Source organism: Microcaecilia unicolor, chromosome 1 (assembly GCF_901765095.1).
Source record: "Microcaecilia unicolor chromosome 1, aMicUni1.1, whole genome shotgun sequence".
Lineage (NCBI taxonomy): Eukaryota > Metazoa > Chordata > Amphibia > Gymnophiona > Siphonopidae > Microcaecilia > Microcaecilia unicolor.
The window spans coordinates 49326454-49345398 of NC_044031.1; the positions used below are offsets into that span (position 1 = coordinate 49326454).

An 18945-nucleotide genomic window follows, 5' to 3' on the forward strand; every position below is an offset into this window, starting at 1 on the left:
CCACTGGAAGAGGAGGGCCGGTCCTGGAACTGGAAGGGGAGGGACGAGTCCTGGAACTCAAAGGGGAGGGGTTCCTGGAACCTTGCTAGCGCCCGTTTCCTTTCTGTTGGAAACGGGCCTCTTTTACTAGTATCAAATAAAATAGCCCTATATTAAACCAATATATTCAAATTCAAGGTAACACATAACCTCATTTTCAAAGCACTTAGCCTTCCAAAGTTCCATAGAAACCTAAAGAACTTTGGAAGGCTAAGTGCTTTGAAAATATGCTATACAGCTACCTTAGTAGAAAGGAAACTTTCCAGATGAGTAGGCTCTAAAAATATATATGAATTATTCCCCTGATTAACCAAGCATTTACAAGGAAAGTTTAAAGTATCTCCCACAGTTAAAACTCTAGCAGCAGGAAGGCAACATATCAGGGAACATCTCAACTCTGACCACAAAAGCTAATATCCTTTTTGAAATAGGTTTGCAGAATCTCCAACTTTTTAATCAACAGAAACACATGAAATCAATAATGTAGCTCATTTCTCAATATTATCTTTAGAGGATTCCCGGAACTTAGAGCTCCTTTTACAAAGTGGTGGCACGCTTACTGCTCGCTAAAAAGGAAGTACCGCCGGGCTATAGCAGCAGCCCGGTGGTACTACCCACCCCCAGGGCGCTGTCATATCCAGCACTTCAAAAAATATATTAATTTTTGTAGCACCGGTGTGTACCTGGGCAGAGCCGTGCGCTGCCCCGTTACCACTGGGTTAGCGCAGGAGCCCTTACCGCCTCCTCAATGGGGGGGGGGGGGGGCGCGGTTAGGGTTCCCCCCTGAAATGGCTTCACTTGCCGCACGGCCATTTCTTTAAAAACAAAAATGGCTACCTTTTACCCGCTGTGGTAAAAAGGGGCCTCGGTGCACATTAAAAAAAAAAACAAACATGCACTGATGCCAGCCAGGCTCCTTTTTTGCCGCAAGGCTATCTGGTGTATTTAAATTATCAGCCGCCTTCTTGAGCGGGTACTTTCAATCCTCTAGGAATATAGCACATAGATTTAATATCTAACTCTAATATAGGAAGTTGTAACACATCCTTCATATACATCTTAAAAAGTTCCACAGAAGAAAGAAAATGAGTAGTTGGAAAATTCAATATCCTCAGATTATTCACTCTAGCATAATTTTCTAAAATCTTCAACTGAGGGCTCTGTTTACCAAGCCACAATGTAGGAGCGCTAAAAATTAGTGTGCGCTAACAATAAAGACACCCAGAGGAATATATGGGTCTCTCTAGCGTTAGTGTGCACTAAAAAGTTAGGCTGCCTACAGCACAGCTTAGTAAACAGGGCCCCGAGTATGCAACAAGAGGTTGTCTTTGACTGATGAAGCAACTACTGCCTGGCAAGAAGCCATTTGAGTCTCTAATTTCTCAATATTTTTTTTAAGTATTAAACTTTTCTTCATGTTCTTTAAATTTATCAGCAGGCTCTTGAGAAAATTTACTAAAACATAGTCAAATTATCATGCCAAATTCTTGTCCAATCTAGTAACAGACTCAAAAACATCTTTCAAAGAAATATCTTGGTTAGAAGAATCAGTCCGAGATTGATAAGAAAATGTCACAGGAGTTGGCATTTTAACCAAAGTGGAACCAGCGCTCCTCTGGAGGTTTCCAGATACATCAACCACAGCAGCAATAGAACAACTGCAGTTTTCTCCTTCACCGGAGCACTGTTAGCTTCTGAAAATAACGTTGGTTGTGGGGAATGGGGTAGGACTCCCAGAGGAAAGAGAAGTGTCGAAAGGAGAAAGAATACTCACAGTAGTGGGAATGAATGATATTATTTAACGCTGTCGTAAATGTAGATCCATTGGGCCTTTAACCACTACTGGCAATGGAAAAAAAAATCTTCTTTCCACCTCCTTTCTGGTTCCCCATCGGAGTGCAGCAGAATCCCATGCTCCACAGTGGTGTGACCAAAGGGACGCGTAGCGCAGGAAGGGCTGCCTGTAAACAGACGGAGCGAAGCAGGGCTTCTGACATCACCGGATCCCAACAAGGTGCCCAGACAAGTGCCTGCAGTTACCGGGGGGGTCTCAGCTGTTTCCCAGATGACTTAACAGATTTCAGTATTGTGGGGCAGAGTACAGACCCCAGGGAGAACGTACTCTTTGGGCATGATATAGAGTACCATAACTTTATCCCATGCTCCTCTTGTGCGACAGCCCTGATGTTGTAGATCCTGTCTTCAGCATAAGCTGGCCAATTAATTAATTCCCCACTTGATGCCAGTAAAGAAAAAGGCATTTTAAAAAGTCAGAAAACCTAAGACATAAAAGCAGGGAGTCTGGGATATGTTGGTCTAGCAGGCTGTGCTCTAAACAAGGGCTACAGAAGAGTTAGATTAAAGAATAGCTTGGTATGTAGGAGTATTATAATAAAAGCTCTGACCCCAAATGACACTCAGGCCTAATCTACATACAGAGTATTACATTCCAAACCTGCAGAAATAAGAAATGGTTTCAGGGTAACAATTCTTGTGCCAGTAAAGCAGTTTGTAAAAGCACAAGGTTGAGGCACCTCCTAGCCTACAAGAAAACTTAAGAGCTACAGGAAAATACAACAGGGACATGGTTGGTGGTGTAGGGAACTTGGCATTAGATGTATGTGTTCCAGTGGTGGTGGTGGCTGGGAAGAGGATGTATCCCTGGTTCTAGCACCAGTGTGCTCCTCGGTGTTCTGCCACTAGCTGGAGGAAGTGAGCATGGCTTGCATACAGCTGCAACTGTTTCTTGATATCTACCCATTTCACTTTGCCTGCATCATCCCCTGCCTCCAGGGGCATTTCATCCATCACCTTCCCTGTAAAACAATGAAGCAGAGGTTCCCTTAAATATGGTTTCTGACATCATTTAATAACATTTTGTTTTATCATTAAAGAGTTATTTATTTACATTGGCATTTGGGCTAATATTTAAACAACCTTCTAGATGATAGCTGAAATTAAGTAGAGGTTTTCGCAGATTGGAAGTTATCAATAGAAATCAAACCAAATAAAACATGGAAAAGAAAATAAGATGATACCTTTTTTTATTGGACATAACTTAATACATTTCTTGATTAGCTTTCGAAGGTTGCCCTTCTTCGTCAGATCGGAAATAAGCAAATGTGCTAGATGACAGTGTATATAAGTGAAAACATTCAAGCATTACTATGACAGATTGGAAGTGAAATTTATCATCAGTTAATAGAGGGTACTTTTTTTTTTTGGTTTATTTAGATTTGATATACTGCCATTTGGAATTACATTCATGGCAGTCTACAATGCTAATCATTTACAAAATAAGAAATATAATTTTTGACAGGGAGGGGTTTGTTGTCCACATGTTGGCATCTGCCTGCAAATGTTATTTGTTATTTGTTTTAATTGTAATTTTATTATTTGACAATGTATGTTTTAATTGTTATCTGCTTTGGTTCAGATGGGCTATAAATAATTCAGTGATGGACTGCAGCCAAGATGGAACACTAGTGGCAGAAGGCTAATACGCACACCCACCCGAATCATCATGGTAATTCACAGCTTCCGTTTCCATCCAAGCATTGTCGGTGTTCCTGGGGTCGTCTACATAGCCCCTATAGGCCTGCCAGGAAGAACGGGAACACGGAGTCAGTCACACATGCGAGGGATGTGAAACCCACACACAGTACAATCATCGGAAACTGGATCAGTGAGAAGTGTGAGGGATGAGAAACATTCGCAGATCTAAAGTACAAGGGTAAATTGGTCTTTGCAATGTCTGAGAAAGGGTGAAAGAGGAGAGGGCCCTGAAGGTTATGGAGGGGAAAGAACTGCTTACCACAAAGTGATCCTGGCTGAAGAGCTGCTGAAGCTGCTCCTCCAGCTTTTGTCTTTCTGCTCTGGATTTCTGCAGCGAGTTCAGTGCCTCCTCTCCAAATTCCCGCTTCAGAGTGATGCTGATCTTTTCGCCAGGGTCCACCATCCCCTGAACCAAACACAGCATGAAGAAGGGTGCAGACATGAAAAAAGCTCCATTACAGTTGTACAAACACTTCACATATTACAAGATGCAGTCAGCACTGTCCACATACACCAATGAAACAGTTCCTTCTCTGTAGAGCTTACAAGTAACTCAAGGAAAACACCACAGGAGAACAATGCAGACCAAAGTGAAAGTAGAAATCCACTCTTTAATAGATTTCTACTTTCACTCTGGTCTGCACTGCTGTCCTGTGGATTATCTGCGTGTAGATCACAGCCTCTATGGTTCCATATGGAGGGGCATTTTCGATATGACTTCTAAGTCTGACTTTAGACATTTTACAAAAAACGTCCAAAATCTGAATAAGAAAGAAGTTCATTTTCAAAAAGAAAAATGTCTTTTCTTTTTGAAAATACTGTTTCTAACAAGGTTTTGTGCTTTGGACGTTTCGTTTTTTTGGTCCATTTTCAAAAAAACCCCTGTCCAAGTGAAAAACATATAAAATCAAAGCCATTGGGATGTAGGAGGGGCCAGAATTTTTAGTAGCCTCCCAGGAGATAAATAGGGCACCCTAGGGGGCATTGCAGTGGCCTTCAGAAACATGCTCCCAGGTACACCTCTCACCGTTACTCCCTTGTCTCCTGAACCCCCCCCCAAACCCACAACTGTACACCACTACAATAGCCCTTATGAGTGAAGGGGGCACCTATGTGGTTATGTTACTATGTTACAATGGGTTTCTGGGGAGTTCACAGTTTCCCCCCACAAATGTGACAGGTAGAGGGAGATAGGGACCAGAGTCTCCCACTCCATGGTGCCCTGCACTGCTTTGACCACTACACTACTCCAGGGACCTGAATGCTGTCATAAAGGCTACTAAAAAACTTAAAATATCCCCAAATTACCTCTGGTAAAAAATCCAAAACGTCAATCATACAAACCAGGGTATAATATCCTGGAAATACTGTCAATGAAGGAATTGACCCAGTAGTACACCCAATCAGCGATATGCCTTTATAATTAAATATAAGGAGAGACCTCAGAGTATAAACTCACCCAGGTGAGACAACACAAAGTGTTTAATGTCTCTAAGGGTGGACAAGCATCTCAATCACTGATCTGCTCCTTAATTTATTTGTATTTTTATATGTAATTTTGAGATGCTTGTCCACCCTTAGAGACATTAAACACTTTGTGTTGTCTCACCTGGGTGAGTTTATACTCTGAGGTCTCTCCTTATATTTAATTATAAAGGCATATCGCTGATTGGGTGTACTACTGGGTCAATTCCTTCACTGACAGTATTTCCAGGATATTATACCCTGGTTTGTATGATTGACATAAAGGCTACTAAATTATATTTGTATTCACATTTGTGGGGGGTGGGAGGGGTCACCCCCAATTCCCAGGGCACCCTTTTGTGCCTTATTCACAGGTGTAGCTCAAAATGTCAGCTTTAGTCCTGCACACTTTTGTTTCATTATGGCTGAAACACGTCCAAGTGTTTTGCCTCCAAAGGTGGGATCAGACAGACAGAGAGATAGAGATAGAGAGAGATTGGTGTGAAATCCCAACTTATTGTCTTACACCTGGTTTCACTCAGGGTCTGGAACAATCTTCCTGAATTAACGTTTCTGATTTCCTTCATAACTACCTTCAAACAATTTCTAAAAACCCACCTGACAACTGCTTTCAAATGCAAACCTGCCCTCCCCATCACTCCCAAACAAATTTCACGTAAATATTTCTATGTGGATTCGAAAAAGGGGCATGGGCGTGTCAGGGGCATTTCTAGTGTTATAGAATTTGGGGGATCCATGCCTAATCTAGGTGTGGGGATTTATACCAGGGTTCAGTTGATACAAATTCTCATCCCCAAAATTGAGCGCGGATCCTGACGTTAAGCACTATTCTATAAACAGCGTCCGACTTTATGCGCCATTTATAGAATAACGCTTAGCGTGCTTTTTTCGGAACCCAAATTTGGGTGCCATTTATAGAACTGAGGCCGAATTTTGTAAAGTCTGGCACTCTGAGAAAGCCTTTGTATGCTTTATGTTTTAGAACTGCCTTGCAGGTAAAAGGAACTGGCAGTATATACGTTTTAGAAATAAAAACATAGTAGGCTCCATGGGACAAAGGTGCTTACTGTATGTATTCATCTTGTGGTTGTGTTTATCTACAGTAATAGTAATAGGGGTAACAGGTACTGCCTTGCCTAACTACAGATCTATTTTCCCCCTAATAGAAATTCCTATTACATTTCCACTGTGACCAGTCATCTGTCAATGGGTGAAAGTGAAAGAGCAAAAGAGAATACTGGCCTACCATCCTGATTCCACTTCAGAGGCCATGTTTGCTACTCATTGTCCATATATCCTCAAATGCCCACCCATTGGAGTATACTGTATGTGTTACAGAGCAGGGACTGTCTCTTCTATGTATCAATACAGTGGATTTACATACATCTCTCTATACATCCACAAACACACAAGAACATAAGAGTAGCCATACTGGGTCAGACCAATGGTCCATCTAGCCCAGTATCTTGTTTCCAAACAGTGGCCAAACCAGGTCACAAGTACCTGGCAGAAACCCAATTAGCAGCAACATTCCATGCTACCAGTCCCGGGGCAAGCAGTTGTTTCCCCATGTCTGTCTCAATAGCAGACTATGGAATTTTCCTCCAGGAACCCGTCTAAATCTTTTTTAAAACTCAGATATGCTAACCGCTGTTACCACATTCTCCGGCCAAGAGTTGCAGAGCTTAACTATTTGTTGAGTGAAAAGATTATATATATATACACACACACGCACATATATATATATATATATAATTATATGCAGGTACTTTCACTACTGGGTTCATAATCTATGTATTAGCACCTAGGGCACTGGAAGGTTAAGTGACTTGCCCAGGGTCATAAGCGGGAATCAAATCCAGTTCCCAGCTTTGCAGACAAGAGAAACTTGCTCAATGACCACATTAGATAGGGTGCGAGAAGATTAGAAGCAAGATAATGGGGAGCTGCAGAGTGAATGTATTTTCAAGTGAATAAGAGAAGCTTGAACTGTATGTGGGAGCCAATGTAATGACTTGATAAAGAGAAGTTACATAGGGGGTTACACTGTTGGAAGGTAAGTCACGCTGTTGAACTGTGAATGGATTGAAGGAGAGACCTGGGAAAAGCAAGTTGCAGTAGCCTAAGCAGAAGGTGATGAGAAAATTAATAAGGGCTTTGGTATGGTAGTTTATTTAGAAAGAGAAGGCCAAATTTCAGTGATGATTTAGAGAAATAATTATCAAAAGAGTAATGATCAAACTATTAATCAAAAACATTTATTGCAGAAATCAATGATTAGTCATCCATTCTGTAAACAAATAATCAGAAAGCTAATAAGTGTATTTCCAATGAAAATGCTGAAGGTTGAGTGCATTATTAAAGCACTGTTTAGACACATACAGTATAAGAAACAGTGGCAAATCATTTACACATCTACGCATCATTCCCAAATGTATTTTTTTTTAAATATTTTGTTTCTTGTTCTGAAGTTTATAAAAAGAGGCATTTTTGTTATGACATCTAATTTCGGCTCCAAAATCCAAATAGGAGATAAGGTCATTTTCTATTTTTTTTCGAAGATACTGTTTCGAACAAGATTTTGTGCTTTGGAAGTTTTGATTATTAGTTCATTAAAAAAAAAAAAAAAAAAAAAAAAGAATAAGTGCAAAATGTAAAGATTCATGCGATGGAGGTGTATTTTCAAACACTTAAACTTACAAAGGTTACTATGGAATTTTGTAAGTCTACGTGCTTTGAAAATGAGTCCTTAAATGTATTGCTAGTAAATGATTTTTTGCAAAAAATTATGTTTATTTGGTCACTATTGTTTTTGATATTGTAGAATCATTATAGGACCACAGAATGCCCCATTTCATTAATCTATAGCGCAGATTAAGAACCAACACATTTTGGCAATTATGAATGCATGTAGAGGAGAGAGAAGAGGCAAAGATGAACCAAAGGCTACAGGCTGAGAGGCCGGGGGAAATGACAGCGTAACCAAAAAAAAACAAAGAAGAGGGGAAGTGGGTTTCAGAGGAAAAATGTCATCATAAGATTGCCCTCCACTTGTGCTTAACCCAGGAAAAGCTCATCCCCCATTTCCCTCTCAGTTATCAGAGCTTTTCATGGCATGAAGATGATGCGGACTGTGCTTACCCCAGGTATGGCCCATTCCCCACAGTCTCTCCTCTTGATGGCTACAAACTGTAAAATGTGTTTGCCTGAAACTGAGTGGCTCTGTTTAGTCCCATTGCCATCCCTTTTCCACCTGCAAAGAATCAAACAGAGACGATAACAGGCCTTGAATTTAGAGGAAAGATTTCCTCCCTCTCTCACTCTTCCCATCTCATCCCCTATATCTTGTTTTGCTTCGCCACACGCACAGGACTTTATCGTTTTCCTCTTGGGTGCAGTGTCTCCAAATGGATTAGCTTTGCACATGACCGTAATGAACCTCATTCCTAACCCAGGGTATGTGGAGTATGATTTCAGTCTCTCAAATTAAAGCTAGAGCTCAATGTAGTATTTGCATCACGCCAAAGAGAGCTTTCTTCTGCAGTTGATAGGATATAATATGTATAGGTGTGCTTGAGAATTGCTTTTAATCAGTCATATGGTGCCCAATACAATAATACTTCTGTATCTTTTTGTCGTATTTTCTTAGCCTCCAACTACATTTCTTGGTACTTGAAGATCTTGTCTCTCCACACAATTCACACAGTAACCCCTTGCAACCACCTCCATTATCAATGCTGTTCTCTTATTTTTCTCCTTTACCACTAAATCTGGTTTCCTTGCATCTAGCTTTTTATCGATTAGAACACTGATGTCCCAGGTGATCGTAATCTCTTCATTATCCATAATTCTCTTAGGGTCATGATCCCAGTGCTTTCCCAGAACAGCAATACTGTAATGTTTGCAAAGGTTTCAATACATGAGATATGCCACTTTCCTGTATAGAAATTGTTTCCCCATCAGAACTCCGCAGCTAGTTATGGGATGAGTAACTTTCCAGCTTTTCCTAATAAAATCTACGCATGTCCCTTTCCCCAGTTGTATCTATGCTGCAACTATCAATCTCTCATTCACAGATTTAAGTTCACCTCTCCTTAACCATTTGTGTGTCTGGTTTTGATTAACACACATTGTATATCCCACTGCATTTGTGTATTTACCACTAGTTTTTCCTCGTTTGCTGATCTAACACTTTACTTTTTTTCTCTTGCTTTCCAAATTCTGTGGCTTCCTTCCCTACCTTTGCTGATGGATTCTCACTCATTCCTCCTGGATCAAACCTCTGATCCACATACGTATATAAGCAGGTTCTATAAATGTCGTGGATGTTTAGGCAGTTTCTATAAATGGCACATAAACTGGCTAGGCGTATTCCATAAATAATATCGAAATGTTATTTATTTATTGAGACATTTATATCTCACATTATCCCAAACAAGTTCGGGCTCAATGTGGTTAATAGGAAACAATTATTACAGTTCAATGCATTTAATGTGAGCATACACAAGAAATGAACAATAAAATATATATATATATATATATATATATATATAACACCTCTGTATAATAAGCAAAAAAAGATATCTAATATGCATAGGAACTAACAAGCACTACTGCAGGTGAGGGACTGATCAAATAGAAATACCTTCAGCAACTTACGAAATAATCAGTAACATATCACAATGGATTTGGAAGAGTTCCTTTACAGAAATCCGCTTAGCAGCTATTTTTTTCCACACCGATTTTTTGGCAACTTTTATAGAGTTCAGTCCATAATGAATAACTTGGAATTTATAATTTCAACCCTGGTCTGAACTATTAGAATACAGAGTGATCCCCTTACCCTCTTCACAGACATGAAGAGACCTTTCTGCAATTAATTATTTCCCTGCCACGGTTTGCTCCTAACACCCCAGCATCTTGCACTGGCTCACCTGGTTATAATGGGATCAGCAGCATGATTTGGGCCCCAACGTCCCAGCAGGCCCCGACCAGCGATTCCAGTGCGGCCCGTGGGATTCCTGAAACGAAGGACACCACAAAGAAATCAAGGAAAGTTCAGAGACAACAAAAACACTGACCCTACACAGCATGAGGGAGAGGAGGGATGGTATTAGAGACGGTAGCCATAGGAGATGAAGGAGAAAGATAGAGGGAGGAACCAGAGATCGTGACGTGGAACAACTTAAGTGGCCGTGCTTGTCAATGTAGCAGGGAAATGCAGAAACTACATGTACCAGAAGGCAATGGAATCACTGGCTCAGGCAGTAGAGGAGCTGAGGAAAAACTGGGGAGGTACCTCCTTATTGGAAGGGAAGGGAGAGGGAGTCTCAATCAGTCCAAAACTCTGCTGCGCGACTCATTTTCCGCCAGAGTTGCTATGCTCACATTAGCCCTCTCCTCAAGTCACTTCACTGGCTCCCTATCCGTTTCCGCATTCAACTCAAACTTCTCTTACTGACCTATAAGTGCATTCACTCTACCGCTCCCCAGTACCTCTCCACTCTTGTCTCTCCCTACGTTCCCCCCCCTCGGGTACTCCGTTCTGTGAATAAATCTCTCTTGTCTGTCCCCTTCTCCTCTACTGCTAATTCCAGACTCCGTTCCTTTTATCTCGCTGCACCTCACGCCTGGAATAGACTTCCCGAGTTTGTACGTCTAGCCCCGTCTTTGGCCATTTTCAAATCCAGGCTAAAAGCCCACCTCTTTAACACTGCTTTTGACTCCTAACCACTACTCACTTGCCCTGTACCCTTTTATCCCCATCTCTTTAATTCCCCTGTCTGTTTGTCTGTCCTATTTAGAGTATCAGCTCTTTGAGCAGGGACTGTCTTTTTATGTATGGTGTACAGCGCTGCATATGCCTTGTAGCGCTATAGAAGTGATAAGTAGTAGTAGTAGTAGAAAGTGGGTGTGTGTAAGGGATCAAAAGGGCTATAGCAAAACATACTGTTTGGAATGGCTGTGTGAAAGTAAAGCAGCTTAATTAAAGATACAAGTTTGGATGCTGAAGAGGGAATATTGCATGTTTTAAACTTGATAGGAAGCAGCAGCAGGTGGGATTATGAAAGAAGTGATGCAGCAATCGAAGGTTTTTCTTTGAGCCTTTCTCAAGAGAGGAGCAGTATTAGCAGCCACTGAAAACGAATTTGCATACCTGAAAGATTTATATCTGCAGGGGATTGTGTGATGTTTTATAAGAAGAATAATTCCAATGGGTAAAAAGGTTTACTGAATGCTTTAATAAATATGTCACAGAATATTCATATAGATTGACTTATTTTTTCTCACCCTGTGAATGGACAGTGGGGGGGGGGGGGGGAACCCTCCAAGCTCTGAGCCTTGATTATTCTATTTCCTGCATGGCTTAGATCTGGAGAACAGTTAGTTTACTGACTGTATTTAGGTGTTGGGACTGTCAGCCGGACAGGTGGATGCCTCAGCTCAGCTCTCTAGGCAAGACTCCTTTATCCAATTACTTGAGACTTCCTTTAGGAAGTGCTCATTGGACTACAGGAGGAAATAATGGAGACATCAGAAACAGATTACTAGAGGGAACTCTCAGAGACATGAACTTTAGGAAAGTGAGGAGAGACAATGATTACAAGGCAGAAGGACGAGAGTGTGAGGTACCAGCATTAGTGATCACTGGGAGACAACACCAAGCACCAGAGGCAGTAACAGGGACAGCCACAGCAGGGGATCAAAGAGGAAGGGTGGGAAGCACCAGGGACAGAGACTATAGAGGATCAAGGGAAGAGAGCAGCACCAGAGGTTTGGGGATAACTTCACCTACCTGGGCTGCCCATTCTCTAGCAGATAGGGTCCATTCAAGCTCTTCCTCTGCACCTTCCCATCCAGTTCGTTAAACTTAGGAGAAAAATTCATTTCTCTGGGGGAAGAGGAACCAAAGAAACTGGAATGAAGGGAAAATGTAACCTTGAAGCCCAAACTGAAAGAACACATCCTGAGCTTAACATACAACTCTCTCTTACTGCAGGAGCTAAGAGAAAACAAGATCTGTAAACACAGTAACCAGAAACGGTTGTCACACAGCCGTTGTGCATACAGCTGAAGGGGAACTATTTGCATGAAGACTGTTTTAACAGACCAAATGTAAAAGTGCAAGAAGTCCAAGACCAGCCTCCTCACCCAATGGGAGGGTCAGCCCACACTGGTTGTGCTAGAATTGCGGGTACAGTGTATTCCACAGGCTTGTACTCCGGCCATGAAACTGACCAGCAGACCTTGTCATCTGGCACCACAGCACGCATGATCTGGGATCCTGGATACGGCGAGGTCCGTGCCTTGTTATGAAGGCCTGACATGCTGACAGGGTAGCAGGGTGAAAAGAGATAGACAGAAACAGTTATTTAAAAGAACATTTAAAACATTATTTATAAATTCAAAACACACCAGTATTGTAAATATAGCTAAAACTACAAATACGCAGATGTTGTCCTCCATTAAACGCTATACATCAGGGTAATTTTAAAAGCTATTTTACTGAGTGTAAAAAAAAAAAAAAAAGTTTCAGCTGCATAAATCAGCTGTCTGAAAATTGCTCCAGCCTAAAAGTCCTCAAAACGTGTGTCTTTAGATACCTTGAGGGCTGTTCCCCTGAGTATGTTTAAGCTGGGAGAGCATACAGTGGGGGAAATAAGTATTTGATCCCTTGCTGATTTTGTAAGTTTGCCCACTGACAAAGACATGAGCAGCCCATAATTGAAGGGTAGGTTATTGGTAACAGTGAGAGATAGCACATCACAAATTAAATCCGGAAAATCACATTGTGGAAAGTATATGAATTTATTTGCATTCTGCAGAGGGAAATAAGTATTTAATCCCTCTGGCAAACAAGACCTAATACTTGGTGGCAAAACCCTTGTTGGCAAGCACAGCGGTCAGACGTCTTCTGTAGTTGATGATGAGGTTTGCACACATGTCAGGAGGAATTTTGGTCCACTCCTCTTTGCAGATCATCTCTAAATCATTAAGAGTTCTGGGCTGTCGCTTGGCAACTCGCAGCTTCAGCTCCCTCCATAAGTTTTCAATGGGATTAAGGTCTGGTGACTGGCTAGGCCACTCCATGACCCTAATGTGCTTCTTCCTGAGCCACTCCTTTGTTGCCTTGGCTGTATGTTTTGGGTCATTGTCGTGCTGGAAGACCCAGCCACGACCCATTTTTAAGGCCCTGGCGGAGGGAAGGAGGTTGTCACTCAGAATTGTACGGTACATGGCCCCATCCATTCTCCCATTGATGCGGTGAAGTAGTCCTGTGCCCTTAGCAGAGAAACACCCCCAAAACATAACATTTCCACCTCCATGCTTGACAGTGGGGACGGTGTTCTTTGGGTCATAGGCAGCATTTCTCTTCCTCCAAACACGGCGAGTTGAGTTCATGCCAAAGAGCTCAATTTTTGTCTCATCTGACCACAGCACCTTCTCCCAATCACTCTCGGCATCATCCAGGTGTTCACTGGCAAACTTCAGACGGGCCGTCACATGTGCCTTCCGGAGCAGGGGGACCTTGCGGGCACTGCAGGATTGCAATCCGTTATGTCGTAATGTGTTACCAATGGTTTTCGTGGTGACAGTGGTCCCAGCTGCCTTGAGATCATTGACAAGTTCCCCCCTTGTAGTTGTAGGCTGATTTCTAACCTTCCTCATGATCAAGGATACCCCACGAGGTGAGATTTTGCGTGGAGCCCCAGATCTTTGTCGATTGACAGTCATTTTGTACTTCTTCCATTTTCTTACTATGGCACCAACAGTTGTCTCCTTCTCGCCCAGCGTCTTACTGATGGTTTTGTAGCCCATTCCAGCCTTGTGCAGGTGTATGATCTTGTCCCTGACATCCTTAGACAGCTCCTTGCTCTTGGCCATTTTGTAGAGGTTAGAGTCTGACTGATTCACTGAGTCTGTGGACAGGTGTCTTTCATACAGGTGACCATTGCCGACAGCTGTCTGTCATGCAGGTAACGAGTTGATTTGGAGCATCTACCTGGTCTGTAGGGGTCAGATCTCTTACTGGTTGGTGGGGGATCAAATACTTATTTCCCTCTGCAGAATGCAAATAAATTCATATACTTTCCACAATGTGATTTTCCGGATTTAATTTGTGATGTGCTATCTCTCACTGTTACCAATAACCTACCCTTCAATTATGGGCTGCTCATGTCTTTGTCAGTGGGCAAACTTACAAAATCAGCAAGGGATCAAATACTTATTTCCCCCACTGTAAGTATGCTGAAAGCACACTTTTTAAGCTAAATTCTACCTACACACAAAGCAGGTGCAAGTGGCCACGTGTACTTTGTACCTGCTGCAATTTTCAAAGGGAAAGCAAATATGTATTTTGTTTTTGAAAACTGGTGCAAAGAACACAGGTTAAAAGTCTAGATAGACTTTGCCTCTTAAGAGAGACTCCAACTACTTGTTCCACATTCTGGGCTGGAGAACTGTGCCTGTGGCAGGGAGGCCTGCACTGCAGCTGCCCACCTTATATCTATTCTGTCGTGAAGCAGTGTTTACGTGCGAGCACTGTAAACTGCTTCTTCCCATGTTGTAGCCGTTTTATGGTGGAGCAGCATTTTAAAGGTTATTTGTACCTGCACGTTTGCTCTCTGAAAATGGTGTACAAAGGCTGGTGGGGGCGACAGGTCGAGGATCGGGCGGCGATGACAGTGGAGAGGGTCACTGTGAGAGACACTGCAGTGATGGCACACACCAGACCACGTCGTGACATCACTGGGATGCTGACAAAAGTTAAACGGTCGGGGTGCCCCTCTGGATTGCTGCTGGGAGCCTTGGGCCTAAGACAGAGATTCAAAGTAAGGAAGACACTACTGAGATTCAATGTATTTTGTTCCTCTCTTCACTGCCACAGACAGCTTTCCTATCTACCTCTCATCAGGGAGCCACTTTCCACCGTCTCTCATCACAGGCAGAAATACCAAGTCACTGCCACACCCATATTTGGAAAAACTAAATATGAAAGCGCAAAACCCTTAAGAGAGAAACTTCACTGGCTCCCACTTAAGGAACGAATTGCGTTCAAGATTCACACGATTGTACACAAAATCATTCACGCAGACGCCCCAACCTACATGCTAAACCTCGTGGACCTACCTCCCAGAAACGCCACAAGATCATCCCACAAATTTCTCAACCTGCACTTCCCCAGCTGTAAAGGACTAAAATACAAGCTGATGCATGTCACTACCTTCTCCTACATGAGCACGCAGTTATGGAATGCATTACCTACAGACCTGAAAACAATCAACGAAACAACTATCTTTCGCAAATCTCTGAAGACATACTTCTTCAACAAAGCAATAACCGATAACCTCACTAATTCACCTCAACAACCCACTCAGTTATGAAAATCCATCTCATTAACTACCCTAATCAATCTCTTCCTTCTTCTCTCTTCCCTACTTAATCTCTGCACAATACTACCTGTATCTGATATCTTGGAATGACATTGTTAACAAAATTATGTAAGCCACATTGAGCCTGCAAATAGGTGGGAAAATGTGGGATACAAATGCAATAAATATATAATAATTCAGCCTTCACGCGCCGAGCACCACCTCCTCAAACGCATTGCAGGACCGGTTTCCCCTCACCACGATCCCACCACCTCTTCCATTCTCCTCGTGTCTAGCATGTGTCCGCGATCCGGCATCTCCCTCTCAAACTCATACCTGAAGCTGCCCACCAACAATCCCGCAGGTTTCCTTCTCCGATGCTCCCTCCGTCAGTCACCTCTAATAACAACTTTTCTTCTTCCTGCTCTGCTGCGTCACGCCCAAGGAGGTTGGATCATCTGCCACACCAACCAATACTGTGCTTAGGCAGGCTTCCAAAAGAGACTACTCGGAATTCTGGGATTTGTAGTTTGTAGATCAGTGTACATTGTGCACAGTGCAAGGCAATGGACTGCAATCCCAGTGTCCTCCAGGAAGGGCTCGTTGTAAGTAACTCTTCCACTCATGCTCAGTAGGAGCATGTGAAAATAAAGAGCTCCTTCCTTGGTTGTTGTTTCCCCAATGTGTTTGCAGTGTTTGTAGAAATGGTAGGTGCTATTAATATTACTGTTTGGAGATGTGTTTTTTTTTTTTTATAACTGTTGAGTTTTATTTTGGGAGCATTAGTATTTTCACTTTCTTCCACCTTATTTCAAAGCATGTGCTTAGGAAATACAGTGCCTAGAAAAAAAAAAGTCCTGTTCTTTTTAGCAGTGGAGGAAGCCTATAACTTGTATTTCAGCCTGACCAGCTTTTTTTTTAAAATAAATTAGAGACGTAACTTGACCTTTTATGCATCATTGGGGGTGATAGAGGGGGTGAAGGTGGTTGTGTTCTTTATTGTCAGAACAATTTTATGTTGAGCTTCTGCAAATCATCACACAGACGCTATTCAGATTTTGTGACCTGAATAGGCAGCTTTGTTTTGGTTCCTTTACATGTCCTTGTGGAGTGGCACATACATAAATTTGGTCAGGTGCCTAATGGGATTTTAATGTAGGTGTATAAAAGGGTAATGACTACATTTCACTATTTTATTGTTATTAATAACCCCCCCCCCCCCCATTTACAAAGGAGCACTAGCAGCAGCTGGTGCTGTAATGCCAGCCCAGCCCATTCATTTTGAATGGGCTGTCAGCATTGCCACGCAGCTTTGTAAGCAGGGGGGGGAATTGTTTTGCTGGATGGGCTCCCAAATACTGCCAGTTTTGCAGTTTGTTTGCTGTGCTTCTCAAATATAATACGAATTATACCTTTGTGCTACCCTGATGTCCTATGTGTACTATATTGTATATGATGAGAAACGTTGGGGCTGTGATCAAGTTTAAGCAAAGAGGCAATTTACACAACAGTTATGAAACTTTGAGAAAGAAATAGACTTAAAAAAAAAGTTTCTTAGTCATAATTCAGAATCTGCTGTAGAGAAACCAGGTTTAGCATCCCAGGCTACATTTACATAACTAGATTCAGAAGCACTTTCTGCATTGTTAAATTTCAACAGATAGAGGCTGGGAGGAACAGAAAGGAACTGGCTGCAGCCTCAGGAAGAACAAAGTTAATCACTTGAAACCTTACCATGAGCCGTTGACCTAGTGGTAAAGACTCACATGGTAGCCAGGCAGTAATGACCAACGCGTGTCAAATGCCACTTGGCGCACGTAGCTGACACGTGCCAAAAATGAAATTATCACAAGGGCTACGCCGGTAGCCGGGTGGTAACTCAGAATTGGCATTCGTTGGGCATGCATTAGCGCTTGCGCGGCTTAGTAAAAGGGTCCCTTGCTTCCAGTCCAGATGTCTATGACATTGCTTATTTCCCCTCTATGCTTGGGGCCATTGAAGGGACTCGTGCACTCAGGTCACCGGCTGACAGTGAGGCCAAATACTGCATAGGCATAGCACTCCATCAATGTTTAGGTTATCTGCAACACAGCACTTGAGATTACAGATGTCTGTGCTGGATGTTTCTACGATTCCTATGTGCTTTAACGCTTGGGCATCCACAAGGCCTTCCATAGTGGGGAAATCATAGGCAAATGGCTAGTTGGCAAGGATAATCCTACAACACCTACACCCTTCTAATGACTGATCATCAAGTCCCAGAAGCCAGAGGAGGTTCGGTACAATAGGGTACAAAGTGCTAGCAGGGTGGTCATTGAGCTACCATTTGGGCTTCTCAGAACAAGATTCCGCTGCCTCAGCCGCTTGATGCTGAGCTGTTATACAGTCCCACCAAGGTATGTGACATTGTTACAGCCTGCTACATGCTGCATAATTTGGTATTTAGAAGGCAGATGCCAGAGCCACAACCCAGGCAGCAAGCCAGAGAGGAGGAAAGTGAAAGTTAAGAGGAGGAACCCCACCTGGAGGACCTGCCGCCCCACTGGGACTGCCTGAGAAGCCAACAAATAAGAGAACCTCATCTAGACATTTTTGGTGAAAAAGGTGGAAATCTTTATTATATACAGATGAAAAATGGTGACTACGTCCTCCTCCTAATTGCCAGATTATGCAGCATAAAAACATAGAAGCATGACGGCAGATAAAGGCCATATGACCCATCCAGTCTGCCCATCCTCTGTAACCCCTAATTCTTCCTGTTCCTAAGTGATCCCACATGCTTATCCCATGCCTTTTTAAATTCTGGAACAGTCTTGGTGGGACTGTATAAGAGCTGACTGCCAGACAAATCAAGACAGTGGAATCTAGTTTTTAGAAGCCCAAATGTACACTCAATGACTGCCCTGGTAGCACTTTGTGCCCTATTGTATTGAACCTCTTCTGGCCTCTGGGGGTTGACAATTGGGGTCATAAGCCATGACTTTAGGGGATAGCTATGGTCACCTGTATTGAGAAGAGGAGAGATAAGGTTAGGTAAGGTACACATACCTTCAGTTGTGTGGTGGCCATTCATCCACCTCTGATTTCCCCACTCTGGAAGACCTCATGGATGCCTGAGGATGCCAGCACATAGGACTCATGGCATGATCCTGGACAGTTTCCACAGACATCTGTAATCTCAAGTGCTGCGTTGCAGATAGCCTGTACATTGATGGAGTGGTATGCCTTTCTATTGAGAAATTCAACCTCACTGCATGCAGGTGACCTGAGGGCCACATGAGTCCCATCAATGGCCCCAAACACAGAGGGGAAATGAGCAATGTCATAAAAAGCTGTCATTGTTGCCTGCTGTTCAGCTTCACACATGGGGAAATGGATATACACAATGTCCCTTTTCAAAAAAATCTCTAGGAACTGGCTAATGATTCGGGAGGCAGTTGGCTGGCTGATCCCTGCTGCAGCTCCTAGTGGGGTCTTGAATGTTCCAGTAGCC

The 18945-nt window shown here is 42.7% G+C and overlaps 2 protein-coding genes across 4 annotated transcripts in view; one reads left to right on the forward strand and one right to left on the reverse strand.

Moving 5' to 3' along the window:
- Nucleotides 1-1460: 1460 nt before the first annotated feature.
- NUDT9 (nudix hydrolase 9) lies at nucleotides 1461-15869 on the reverse strand. Of its 3 annotated transcripts, none has more exons than XM_030197081.1 (9): nucleotides 15789-15867; nucleotides 14691-14894; nucleotides 12232-12408; nucleotides 11876-11971; nucleotides 10014-10100; nucleotides 8221-8332; nucleotides 3854-4000; nucleotides 3553-3637; nucleotides 1461-2855 (listed from the first exon to the last, which is right to left on the reverse strand). In XM_030197081.1, the coding sequence occupies exons 2-9, from the start codon at nucleotides 14825-14827 to the stop codon at nucleotides 2707-2709; spliced, it is 990 nt and encodes a 329-aa protein (XP_030052941.1). In that variant the 5' UTR covers nucleotides 14828-14894; nucleotides 15789-15867; the 3' UTR covers nucleotides 1461-2706. The 3 variants fall into 3 exon arrangements, with proteins under 3 accessions (XP_030052941.1, XP_030052933.1, XP_030052949.1); XM_030197073.1 differs by having other exon boundaries at nucleotides 11876-11995; XM_030197089.1 differs by lacking the exon at nucleotides 14691-14894 and having other exon boundaries at nucleotides 11876-11995; nucleotides 15789-15869.
- Nucleotides 15870-16073: 204 nt separating this feature from the next.
- Nucleotides 16074-18945, forward strand: part of DNAJC19 (DnaJ heat shock protein family (Hsp40) member C19) — a 30957-nt gene continuing 28085 nt past the window's right edge. The window contains exon 1 of the mRNA XM_030189891.1: nucleotides 16074-16159. Coding sequence (XP_030045751.1) covers nucleotides 16157-16159 — 3 coding nt within the window. The 5' untranslated portion in view covers nucleotides 16074-16156. The remainder of the gene's footprint in view (nucleotides 16160-18945) is intronic.

Excerpts from the sequence above, each read along its gene's own strand:
- NUDT9 (XM_030197073.1), bottom strand. The coding sequence starts at position 14,827 with ATGTCACGACGTGGTCTGGTGTGTGCCATCACTGCAGTGTCTCTCACA. Across the intron at positions 8,333-10,013 it reads GCTGATCCCATTATAACCAG|GTGGAAAAGGGATGGCAATG; the intron begins GTGAGCCAGTGC and ends GATTCTTTGCAG. Across the intron at positions 4,001-8,220 it reads GGGAATGGGCCATACCTGGG|GGGATGGTGGACCCTGGCGA; the intron begins GTAAGCACAGTC and ends TGTTTGGTTCAG.